At 56.2% G+C, this 12,987-nt stretch overlaps 1 protein-coding gene across 5 annotated transcripts in view; it reads right to left on the minus strand.

The window, feature by feature from the left end:
• The window catches only part of RPS6KA2 (ribosomal protein S6 kinase A2), a 279,876-nt gene that overhangs the window by 58,191 nt on the left and 208,698 nt on the right, over positions 1-12,987 (minus strand). For all 5 annotated transcript variants that reach the window (XR_006267302.1, XM_043457442.1, XM_043457444.1 and 2 more), the window contains exons 4-7: positions 10,015-10,095; positions 7,402-7,481; positions 3,982-4,088; positions 1,330-1,367 (exon numbers count right to left, since the gene is read on the minus strand). Coding sequence is in view for 4 of the 5 variants with exons in the window: in XM_043457442.1 (XP_043313377.1) it covers positions 1,330-1,367; positions 3,982-4,088; positions 7,402-7,481; positions 10,015-10,095 (306 nt within the window). In the remaining variant the exon portion in view is untranslated. The remainder of the gene's footprint in view (positions 1-1,329; positions 1,368-3,981; positions 4,089-7,401; positions 7,482-10,014; positions 10,096-12,987) is intronic.

The following is a 12,987-nucleotide window of genomic DNA, read 5'->3' on the forward strand; positions in this document are numbered from 1 at the left end:
TTCTGAACTGTTTCAACTGGCTGCGGGAGTCAGGTTTAGGTTCTCGGCTTCTAAGCGTTCATCTCTTCTGCTGCCCTCCATGCGGGCAGCACAGAGGCACCAACAGGTCAAGGTGGACTCAGCAGCAGGTCACGCCAGTGGACACCACAGGAGCCCCCCAACCTGTGACCCCCTGCCTCGAGGGTGCCTCTGAAGGCTGTGTCATATTAGTGCCGTGTTCTCATGCATAGTTCACGAGAAACTTGAAAAGTCTAACTGTTTGACATTAAAGAGAAGTTACTGTCACTACTCTGCGCTCTGTGCTGGGATGGGGGGCCATCAGGAGTGGGGTGAGCCAGCCCAAAGGAGAGAAGAGACAGCAGGGAGACCAGAGCGCCTGGGGCCCCGGAGCAGACACGAGGAGGCTCTGACGGCAACTGGGGTGGAGCGCTGCCCCCCGAGCAGGGACAGCCGCCTCCGGAGGTGAGGGGGGAGCACTCGTGATCGGCCAGCTGGCAGACACAGGCAGTGGGTGTGCGTGAAGGCCAGGCCAGGACCCGGTCAGTGGGGGGCCAGCAGAGCAGCCCCCACAGATGTCCACGCCCCAACCCTGGAAACTGTGGATGGGTCACCTGACCCGGCCCTCCCTGCAGGAGTGACCAGGTGTGTGTCCTGAGATGGGCAGTCACCCGGGGCTCCAGGATGAAGCTCAAGGCCCTCCTCTGGACAGGGGGACACGGCCAGAGTCAGAAAGAGAAGGGAGCTGGGACCACTGGCTCCAAAGGAAAGAATGGGCCCTGTGGCAAGGGAAGCAGCGGCTGGAGGGGTGAGCAGACCATCCTCCCGGAGCCTCCAAAAGGGAGCCCAGCCCTTCTGACCTCAGCCCAGTGGGACGGGTTTGGGCTCCTGGCCACCAGGGCTGTAAGACGATGAGCTGGTGCTGTTGTAAGGCTGGGAACGTGACTCAGTGAGAGGAGGCCAGTACTGCGGGGGTCAGGGAACGAGGCGGGTACTCGGTCCCACCGAACTGAGTGGCGGCAGGAGGGGTCTGAGATTTCAGCGGGGTGACGCCCTTGCAGACATGCTGAGATGAGATTCAGGAACAAAACATCCAGTGACGCTGAGGGTCAGCAGGAAAGGTGCTAGAAGGGTCTGTGGTCAGAAGGAGAGAAGGAAGGAGGGCCGCCTGGGAGCTGTGACTTCCCTAGGAAGACAGGCACACACAGAAGCAGCCGTGGCCACGGGGATGCATGTACACGCGCTGGTGACGGAGGGCCTGGGCTCTGGGCTGGTGCCCCGTGTACCAGGGCCGGGATGAAGTCAATGTTGGGGGTGGGGAGACTTACACACCTGTGATCTTAATGTGCCCCTCTTCGTCCAGGAGGATGCTGGAAGAAAGGGGAGGAAAACAGATGCTTTGAGACGAGACACGCAGACCCCAGGGGACCCGCCCAGGCCCCGGGGAGTGGTCTCCATGCCGGGGGTGGGGTGGGGGTGCCTGCTGGCCCCCCGGCCGCTGCTTCTCTGGTCAGCAGCTTCCGCTGGGTCGGGCGCGCACAGACCCTTGGGGTACGGAGGCAGGGGGCAGCCCTGTGCCCTTCACGGGGTACAGAAGGTCTGAGACCTTCTCTAGCCCAGGGGGATGGTTGGCCCCCCGCCCCCAGGACTGCCTGCCCTGTGAGAACAGGGCTGAGAGGGGCCAGGAGTGCCCGAGCCCCTCAGGGACCTCCTGTCCCAGGCGGGCGCTGGCCGGCCAGAGCCCGCTCCCTCTCCCCGATCTCTCCAGGAGCCCCGTCCTGGCTCTCGGGACCAACCCCGAGCTCCAGGGAAGCCTGTGAGACTGCCGTCCTGCCGCCCCCAACTCTCTGCCGTGGGGCCGGGCTCGCTCCCGCGGGGGGCACGGAGGGGCTGGAGGCAGGCCAGCGCCCCGCGAGGCCCTGCTCCAGGCTGCAGCCCACGGCTCCCCGGGGGGCTTCCGGTCTCCCCGCCTCGCTCTTCTCTGTAACTAAACCCTGCTCCCCCAGCTCCTGGGAGATGCCAGCCCAGCTCCAAAGAGACCAGGATGAGGACTGTGAGGATTAACAAACAGGTGGACCCTTAAGCACATCTGGGCCAGGGAGGAAGCTGGGACACAGGTTAGCAAATGGACGGTCACCAGGAGGACACGAGGCTGAGGGCAGTGTCGGTCACAACAGGACGACTCCCCTGTGATCCCACTCGCGAGGGGACCCAGCGTGGTCAGGTCCCCAGAGACGGAGAGCGGGGGGAGGGTGCTGGGGGCTGGGGGTGGGAGGCAGTGTTTCCACGGGGACAGAGTGTCCGTTTGCAGGATGGGGAGTTTGGGGATGGAGGGTGGTGATGTACAACCGTGTCAGTGCTCTTGACATGACTAAACTGTGCCGTCGAAGGTGGTCAAGATGGTCCATTTTATGTTATATTCACCTAATCACAGTTAAAAAATAATCAGCCATGGGATTAAAAGTAATACCCACTATTTTATGGAAAAGGGCGGGAAAAATTTACAGCATGTAATTGAGATGACAATTTATAATGAAAGAAGCAAAGGTTCTCATCTTTGCTTCTCAGTTACACCTAACCTTTGCCCCAGAAGTGAGTAACTTTCAAGATTAACTCCCTACTAATTCTCGTTGACAACAAAATCCTTGTTCTTCAGCCTGCAATGACATATTACCACGTCTAACTGTCCGGATCTCTCTGACCCTTAACGAGAGGGAGACTTGGGGTGCTGCCCTCCTGGGGGCCCAGGGCTCAGAGCAGGGGTAACAGTGGCCCAGTGCCCGCGATCTGAAGGCGGCGTTTGCAGGGCGTGGGGACACTCAGGAGAGGGCCTTTCACGGTCATTTACACATTCATCATTTACACGTGCGACCAGAGATGCTCTGCCCAGGTCAGGCTGATGCCGGGCGTGGGTCTCAGGCAAACGCACTCTGCATCAGAGACATACACAACGTTCCTGGTCTCTGGGCAAACCCAGGTGCTTCGGTCAGCGACAGCTGCGTCTCAGAGCCGAGTGTGTGTTTTCCTCAGGTCACGGCAGGGGAAGGAGTAAGAGACGGAGAAGAAGGCAGGGAGATTCACTTCCTGTGCCCTCGGGGCCTGGGTTGCCTTGTGCCCCAAGCTTTGGGGTCCTGCCAGGCCCCACCTTATCCAGAGGCAGATGTGGACCTCAGTCTACGAGGAGATGGGGTGGGTTGGGGGGTGTTATCAACCACTTCAGACGGTTGAGAAATCACCAACTCTGCAGCAGGGACCACTGAACTTAAAACAGCATCCTTTTCAAGTGGGTCCCTCCTAGGCTGTGCCAGCTCTGCACAGAAAATATCAGGAAAATGCCCGAAATAAGAACATTACTATTCGGGGGGACTTTGAAAAAATTTAGACTGGATTAGCAAAATATCCTAGAAACAACATTACAGATGATCGTTGCCAAAGATACAGGAATCTATTTGGGATCTGGGCTGGGAATGTGGTCCACTGTCTTTTAGAAAACCCTGGAACAGCTCATCTGACTTGTCACCTAGAAACGGGCCCGCTGAGGCAGCTGAAGGGCTTCCAGAACCTGGAGGTGGAGGTGGGCCGGAGGCCAGCCCGGAGGAGGAGCTGTGGGGGTGACGTGTCCACTGCAGGACGGGCCCCATCTAAGAAGGGGGACAGCAGGTGTGGTTGGAGGAGCGGAGGGTCACATCCTACCTGCCCAGCCTCCCCTGAACCACAGGGGTGAGGTCCGGCCTGGCCTGTCTCCTGGGCGGGGGGTGTTCGGAGGGTCAGGGGGGAGGGGGCGGGGCCATCACACACGTCTCAGCACAAGCCACGCCTGCGTCTGCCCCTTTCGGGGGGCGGGCAGGTGGAATCGCTGCGTGTGGGGGCGGCACCGGGACGTCCCCAGCCTCTGGCCTGATGTGTGCTCACAGCGGAACAGGGACAGGGTGAGGTCTCTGGGGCAGCACAAGTGGGTGGGGGGAGGGCGGGGGGGCTGCTCACTTCTCTGGCTTCAGGTCTCTGTAGATGATGCCCAGGCCATGCAGGTGGTCCAAGGCCAAGGCCAGCTCTGCCAGGTAGAACTTGACGTCCTCCTCTGTGAACATCACCTGCAGGAGACAGAGGAGACTCAGCCTGCTTGGTCTGCCAGGTGTAGAGAGCGGGACACCGTGCCCTGAGCCCTGAGCCCCAAGCACTGAGACCCGAGCACTGAGACCTGAGCCCCGACCCCTGAGCCCAGCTCTGCTCTGCAGACCGTGGCCCCGACCAGGCTCTTCCAGCTCCTGCAACAGAAGCGTGAGTTCTTGTCGCAGTTTCAGGACCAGTGAATCCGGGGGCTCTTCTCACAAAGCGGCTCAGCTTGTGGGCGAACACCAGGCTGGGTTCCCTCCTCCAGTTTCTCTTGCCCCTCAAATCACGTGGCTTGGGAGTGTGTTTCTGGGCTTATGTTTTAATACAAGTGCCTGGGATGTTCAGTTCAGTTCAGTTGCTCAGTCGTGTCTGACTCTGCAACCGCATGGACTGCAGCACGCCACGCCTCCCTGTCCATCACCAACTCCTGGAGTTTACTCAAACTCATGTCTATGGAGTCGGTGATGCCATCCAACCATCTCAGCCTCTGTCGTCCCCTTCTCCTCCTGCCTTCAATCTTTCCTAGCATTAGGGTCTTTTCCAATGAGTCAGCTCTTCGCATCAGGTGGTCAAAGTATTGGAGCTTCAGCTTCAGCATCAGTCCTTCCAATGAATATTCAGGGCTAACTTCCTTTACGATGGACTGGCTGGATCTCCTTGCAGTCCAAGGAACTCTCAAGCATCTTCTCTGCCTGGGATATACCATTTTATTATAATACAACCAGCTAAACCACGCTGTGAAGGTTGATGTAAACAGGCCTGAAAGATTTCCTGAGACCATGTCTAGAATCTCATTTCTCCTCCTTCAGACCTCACATCATCCCCTCTCGGGTCATGGACGAGGAGCCGCTGTCTCTCCGAAGCGGACGAGTCCACCAATACGACCCCCTCATGTGTCCGCGGGTGCCTCTCTCGGGGAGGCTGGTGGGAGAGGGATCCTGGCTCAGTTAAAACATGCTTGAGGCCACGGCGCCCAGCAGACCTCAAGGTCATTGCCTCGCACGGTCTCCCTGTCCCTGGTGGCTGTGAGAACCAGCACGCAATTCTGTAGTTACCTCACCAGCAACCCGGATGCTCCCAGAAAGTGTGTCTCTAGCTGCACCATGAGAAGTCAGCGTCACAGAGACCAGAAATCCATGTCACGACTGAACTCCCTCTGAAAATCAGTGCACCATCGGAAGTCTGCCTGGGAAGCCGGGGCCAGGATATGCGTCGTTCAGGGAAACGAACGTGACGACATCAGGCTGGTGCAGGTGGAGCTCGCCCCTTCACAAAGAGGGCGCCTCCCAGCGGGGCCGGGACATGCACCCCAAGTCCTGGACAGAAGCATCAGGGTCCCGCCAACCCTCGCCGCCCCTCCGGCCTCTGGAATCGTTTGTTTGGTCTCCACGCTCGACCGGCACCTCCTTCCCTGGCTGGGTGTTTCTTCTCTAAATTGGCCAACACACTCAGGGGGCCTCTCTGTCGTCAGATGCTGCTGGCTGTCGGGGTCCCCTACGCCCAATCGTCCCCACTTCTGGACACAACCACACGGGCGTGCCTGCAGTCCAGGCTCACAGGCACCGTTTCCCCTTCTCGGCTGTTCTTAGGACTCAGCTCAGGACGGCCTCCAAGTTCAAATGACAAAGAGTTTCTCTACGGGAATGAAACACCCACGGGGGTGAGTTCTTGAAGGAGTCAGCGCTGAGACCGACACTCACAAGGATGCCGTCCAGTGGACTCGGGGAAAACAATGGAGAGAAAATACTTTTTCATGTAGGGTTGGGGTTAGGGTAACGTTCATTTCCTGTGTGTCCGTGAACTCTGAGACGCTGCTGAGCCCACGCTGGACAACTTCACTTCAACTCTGAAATAACGGGTCTCAGAGGAACCTCACGTGCTCCCACTGGGAGGCATGATGGGGTTTTTTGCTAATCGTTGTTGCCTTTTTGGTCCAGAAGCCCAAAAACAGGGTGTGTCACACTGGATGCAGCCTGGCTTTTTGTAGACGAGGGGGAAGGAGCAAACCAAGAGGTGTCAGGCGAGAAACGCCAACCTCAGTGATGCCACCTCTTTGGGAACTTGGCTCAGCTGGGAGGCGGGTTAAGGGGCCAGAGACCTGCGCCCAGAGGGCTTTTGGAGAACTTGGACCTGATTCTTCAGCCATGCTTTCAACTGATATCACAAAGAACCCGATACATCAGATGTGCTGTGACCTGGGGGTCCCGTGGGAGACGGAGGGACGGGGCAGCCTGAGGTCTCGGGGACCCCACCCGGCCCCACCGCAATCAACTGCTCACGTCAGAGTGTCAGGCGGGGTGGATGGCTCTCCTCTGTGCCCGTGGGCGGTGAGGAAAGGGAGCGTGCAGCTGAAGCCTCTGTTAGGCCCAGTGGGAGCCCCGCGGCTGGGAGGAGGCTGCATCAGAGGGTCGCAAACCTGCTAGTGCATCGTGACCAATGCTGTCGCCCTCTCTTCTGTGTAACGGAGACCGCACGGAATCGTCAGGACGAAAAGCCCAGTCACCCCTGCCTGGAGCAGGAGCCTGGGTTTTCCATCCCACGAAGCAGGGGCCAGAGCGCTTCCACGCTGAGCCGTGAGACTTTCTGGGAAGTTCCATCAGGTGTTGGGTGTCAAGGACAAGCCCTGAGGCTGTGCAGGGGCTGGGGGTCGTGCAGGTCTCCAGTCTGCAGCCTTAACTGGACGCTCCTCCCAGAAGTGTGGTCCTTGTGTTAATATCATCTTCCCATGGGGGAAACTGAGATGCTCTGAAATAGTCTTCCCCACGTAACATAGACAAAGTTTCCATCTGCTCTACACAAGGACGGTTCAAGAGTTCGACGGGGGTCATGGGAAGAGTCTCTTTTCTGAAGAGACGGTAAAGAATCCGCCTACAACGCGGGAGACCTGGGTTCGATCCCTGGGTCGGGAAGATCCCTGGAGAAGGGCATGGCCACCCACTCCGGTATTCTGGCCTGGGAAATCCATGGACAGAGGAGCCTGGCGGCCTACAGTCATGGGGTCGCCAAGAGTCAGACACGACTGAGCGACAAACACTTTCTTCGAGGACAACAGATTTCTTCTCCATGTGACTTGCAAGACTTCTTTAAAACAAGTAACACACCTATACACACATCATACACCCACACCATCACACGTGCACACGTATGTTCCACACTCACACACACCACCCAGCACACATACATGTGCATGCATGTAGACACACACACTCCCATACAGCCCCCTCCTCCGATCCCTCTGTGTCCCGCAGACTCCAGGCAGTCACCCACAGCCCCCCGCCCCACACCATATACCTCTTTGGAGAGCCGGGTGAAGAGGTCCCCTCCGCGCAAGAAGTCCAGAATCAGGTAGAGTTTCCCCTCCGTCTGGAAGGCTGCGGACAGAGAGAGGTGAGAGCGTTTTGGGGTCACAATGCCTGGGGTGGCCGCCACTCCCTTGGGGCCAGCACTGAGTGCTTGGAGTCCGTCTGCCTTTGGCTCAGACAGTACTGTGTAGTCATTTCAGACGCAGGTCTGGAGCGGGGCAGAGACAGCGTGGGGGGCAGCGCTCAAGAGGGGGCCCATGGCAAGGAGCGCTGCCTGCATGTCTCATTAACAGTCTGGAGAATGTTTCTCTTCCTTTCCTACCCCCTGCCTCCCGTTCCTAATCACTAAGGGGATTGAAAGACACGCAGGGAAAAGGATCAGTAGGTCCCCGTGCCCTCATCACCTCTGTGAACACGGGACCAACTGGGTCTCGTCGGAGGGTCGGCTTTGCTGTGAGCTGCCTGGGGCGGGGCAGGGTGATTGGACCATCCGGGACCACCCTGCCCTTCTATGGACCAGCTTCGGCGCAGCTCAGGGCTCAAGGACGCCCACCACCCGTTCCTTCTCTCAGGGCCGCACTGGGGCTGGGACAGCCTGGCTACTGTACCTGGGGGCCATGGGGCGCGTGTCCTCAGTTTGGGCCCCGAGGACCACGGGTACGGGCGTGTGGTCCACGGTTCTGCCCCCGCCCACCACGAGCAAGGGCACGCCTCGGTCAGAGGCGGCTGCGGGCACGTGAGGGTCAAGAGAAAGTAACGCCCGTGGCCACCGGACGGTCAGTCCAAAGTCAGCGCTGGGCCATCACGGGGTTTGTGTCACATAGGGGGCCTGGCCAGAGGGGGCACTGACAGCCCCATACACTTGGAAACCTTTCATTTTCTGAACGTCAAGGCCAGAAGCTTCTAATGGTGGGCTTTTAGAAATGAAGGGCTTCCCTTGTGGCTCAGCTGGTAAAGAATCTGCCTATAATGCAGGAGACCTGGGTTCCATCCCTGGGTTGGGAAGCTCCCCTGGAGAACGGAAAGGCTACCCACTCCATATTCTGGGCTAGAGAATTCCATGGACTGCAGAGAGTCCATGGGGTCACAAAGAGTTGGACACAACTGAGCCACTTTCATTCCACTTCACTTAGAAACGTAAAGCCTCTAACAACACATCCTTTCGTCAGAGGCGTGGGGACTCCCGCGTGGATGAAAGCTCTGTCCGAGGGCTTGACCAGCAGGTGGAGGACAGGCGCCTTCTGCTCAATCACAGAGGAAATGCAGAGGACGCCTAGAAAATCTCTGTAAGAGCCCAGTTCCTAACTTCTTCAGAAAAACCCCGGAGACCGGCTGAAACCACACCTGGATCGGGTCCAACACCACGGACCAGCACAGCAGAGGCGGCCGTGTGCCGGGGAGGGGGCGGGGGGCCGTCAGCCTCCCTCCCTCGCTGGGGTCGGGGGACACCTGCCGCGGCCCCAGGGACCCAGCCACCCCCGGGCAGCGGCAGGTTCGCGTCCATGCTGGCTCTTATTATTTCCCCAACAAGCCTCTCTGAATTGTGTTCTTAGAAACGGCGGTTCTTGAGCAGAGAACTGTGCCCTCCGCCTCTCGGCGTGTTCACGCCTTCACTCCCGATTTGGGTAAAAGTCACGGGTGCTCTCTCACCGCGCCGCCCGCCCCCGAGCCTCTGTGCCCACGAGGCAAGGGTTTGTCCCTGTTCTGCGCGAGGCTTCACCCACAGCAATCACTCAATTAGCGCTGTAAGCTTTAATGCCGTCTGCCACGATACTGGAGTCACCATCTCATTATTGGTAATTTGAAGATCTCACTTACAGCTTCTCTGAGAAGATAGGACGGCAGAAAGCAAACAAAAAAGCCACGGGGGGCATCACAGATGTGTGGCCTCAAGAGTCAGAATTATTCCGTTTGAGTCTCAGCTTTCCCTTCTGAGAATTGGAAACAACAACCTACCTGGAAATAAGCTTTGAGGACTCACATGTTTAACATACTTGTCATTACTTAAAAGGCAGGAGATGTTACCATTCTGGTTTAAAGAAACTAGTGGGTCATAAGCATTTTATTCTGAAACAACACAAAAATGTCATAGATTCACCCCAAGTTGGGACTTTTTTTAAAAAACACTGTCCATGATGATAATTTAATTAAAGGTAACCCCTCACTCCCTCAGATTAGGTCTTAGAGATGAAAACAGGGCAACTTCCTGCCCCAGAGAAGAATCTGAGATTTAGGAACTGGGGGAGACAGCCTCCCTTCCCACCAGGCACGGCTGGACGCTGAGACCAGGAGGCCCTTTGACTCTGCTTCAGTTTCCCCTGATTTAGGGGAGGGTTTCTCTGGGTCCTCTCAAAAGTAGGTTATTTACCCGTTTATTTTACTCCATAATGAAGGGATTCCCAGGTGGCACAGTGGTAAAGAACCCGCCTGCAATGTAGGAGATGAGGTTCAGCCCCTGGGTCGGGAAGATCCCCTGGAGAAGGAAATGGCAACCCACTCCAGTACTCTTGCCTGGAGACTCCCATGGACAGAGGAGCCTGGTGGGCTACAGCCCATGGGGTCGCAAAGAGCCGGACACGACTGAGCGCACACACACACATACCATAATGAAGCTTTACGATGAAAGGGTGATTCACTTCTGCCAGGATGTCTCTCTCCATCTTTGACCTGACTCGGTCCCGAACTGCAAGACAGAAAAAAATGAAGACTTTCAAAGGCAGGAGTCAGGCTCTGGAGAATCTAAACACAAAACTTTAGATATAGATAATTTCCCACATTTTTTTTTTTTTTTTTGGTCACAAACTTCTCAAAGTTTAAAGAGCAGGCTGAATGGCCACTCCTGAAGCCTCCACCTGGATTCAACAACTGTTCACATTTGGACACGTTTTCTCTCGCCCTCTTTTCCTCACACATACACACATTTTAGCCAAAAGTCTGATAATAAACCATCGACACCATGACCTTCCACTCCAGGTGCATTTATAACACACGCAGCATCTCCTGAGAACAGGACATTCTCTTACATAACCCGAACACGCCTGTCCCCCTAAGGAAACTAACCCTGAATACACAACATCATCCAATACCCCATCCACGTTCCAGTCCTGCCTTCAGGTCACCCACAGCTGTTATTTTCCAACATAGGGTTCAGTCAGGGTTCACACATCACCTCGATGATTGCAGTTCCTTATTGCTTTTGCTTCTAGAATAAAATGGCCCCACATCTTTTTTCCTTGCGCTTTCTGTGGGCTCGTGGTTAAGTCCAGTTTTCTTGTAGATTGTCTCCGGGTGTGTCTGATTGTTGCTTTACTGGTTGCTCTAACTCCTATATTTCTTATGAACCAAGATTAGGTCTGGAGACTTTTTAAGGTTGAGGCCAAACATATTTGGCAAAAACAGCTCCTGGGTGACGCTGTAGGCCTCAAGGTGCAGTAGACGGGGCAGGGGTGCTGGGCTACCCTTGCTCAGTGACGCTGAATGCCACTGTGTCGAGGTGGCAAGTCATCGGTCCCCCATTGTAAAGATGCACAAGTCCTCTGTAAGCAATAAATAGCCCGAGGGATGACATTTTGGTACCGAATGACCTGTGGGTTCCCGTACAATTCTTCACCGGTTAGCTTGTGTACGATCCTTGCTTGGGTCATTTAGGGTCACAAAATGCCCATTTTCTCATCTCTGATGGGACTAGACATCAAGAGGAACATCCCTTCTCTCATTCTTCCTGAGGATTATGGATTATGAATTTTTTAAAAAATGAGTCTGTTGTAACAAATTACAGTATCATTCTTTTCAGTGCTGACACTGTCCAAAGTTCAGCCATCTGGGAACACAGATGGAATAAGTTTTGAGGCAAAAAATAAAAACAAACAAAGTCACTGCTTGAGAGTAAGAACAACGCCAAGATTCCCACGCGCAAACTAGTACACCCAGGGCAGTGTCCAGGTGACCTCCTACGGCCCCGCGTGTGTGAAGGCAGAAACTCCCCTCAAGAGTTCCTAAGTGTGACACCTGTGATGAATGTCACCCTCAGAATCAAGTATTTAAGTCGTTCGTTCTTGGCCTTTTGACACCTACTTAACCCTGGATCTCCGGCATTGCAGGCAGACTCTTTACCGTCTGAGCCACCAGGGAAGCAAGCCCTTTATTTAAGAAGTCCTTCCCAAAGGATGGCTATAATAGGGGAAAAAAAACCCACAAAAAATGGAAAATAACAAGCATCAGTGAGGACGTGGAGAAGCTGGCGGGAAGGTAAAATGGTGCAGTCACTGTGGAAAACCGCCTGGCAGCTCCTCATGAAGTTAACCACAGAAATACCATATGACCCAGCGAGGCCATTCCCCGAAGAACTGCAGCAGAGATGCCAACAGATCGCGTACACCCACCTTCACCGCAGCGTTAGTCACAAGAGCAAAACAGGTGGAGGCCACCCAAGTGTCTATCGAGGGATGGCTGAATAAACAAAAGGGGGCTTGGCCATGCGGGGGAATATTACTCAGCCCTGACAGATAAACGTTCTGACACGCACTACGGCAGGAATAAACCTTAGAAACACCACGCTAAGCAAAGCAGGCCAGACACAGAAGGACAAACACCACACGATTCTACTCGCTCAGGACCCAGGCTGCCCCAGAGAGGACGCCCTGCGGCAGGATCTGTACGGCTCCACCAGGACGGACCCCCAGCCCAAGCTCGTGCATCACCCGGTAGTTCTTTCTTACTTACTTATTTTTATGAAAGTGTGGTTGCCAAGGGGTGGGGTGGGGGTGGGGCGGGATGGACTGGGCGCTTGGGGTTAGAAGACGCAGACAAACCGCTACATCCAGGATGGATACACAACCAGGTCCTACTGTAGCTCACAGGGAGCTACATTCAATGTCCCGAGATAAACCATAGCAGGAAAGAATGTAAAAAAGAACGTGTGTGTGTGTCTAACTGGGTCCCTAGTAGCTCTGACCCCAGCACTGCTGCCGCTCAGAAGAACCAACAAAGACGGGACAGGCCAGACAGTCCCCAGGGAGAAGGTACAAGGAGCCGCTCCATTTCCTGCCTGCCCCGGGTTACGGGCCCCCGAGGCCAAAGAAAGGGTTTCGGGAGAGGAAACAGACCCTGAGATTCCTTCCTTCAGTAAAAGACGCAGAGGATGACGGCTGGACACCCTGAAGGGGCCCGTAAGCGGTGGGATCAGGATGCTGCCTCTCCAAACACCCTCCCAGGCTGAGCAGGAGACCCTGGATGAGATGCACGGAAGGACTGGGGGTTGCATCAGTGCTGGGGTCCCGGGGCTGCCCGCTCCCCGACCGGGGCAGGCAGGACGCCTCTCGGGTCAGCTCCTTGGGGGGAGCCTTGTCCTATGCACTCAGGCTCCTGGGCTGTGTCCTTGACCTCGGGGAGCCGGGCAGACTGGGGACAGGCCATGGGAGACGGCTGCCCGCCACCCCCCAGGAAGTCCTCTTTCGGGAGAAGCCCCCCCTCCCACCCATGACGCGATTCAGCGAAGCAAGCGGACAAGGAGAGGGGACGCTGTGTTCCTACACCCTTCCTGCCATCGCCTTGCAAAGCTCACTGCATGACTCCG

The sequence above is a fragment of the Cervus canadensis genome, chromosome 33 (assembly GCF_019320065.1).
Source record: "Cervus canadensis isolate Bull #8, Minnesota chromosome 33, ASM1932006v1, whole genome shotgun sequence".
Lineage (NCBI taxonomy): Eukaryota > Metazoa > Chordata > Mammalia > Artiodactyla > Cervidae > Cervus > Cervus canadensis.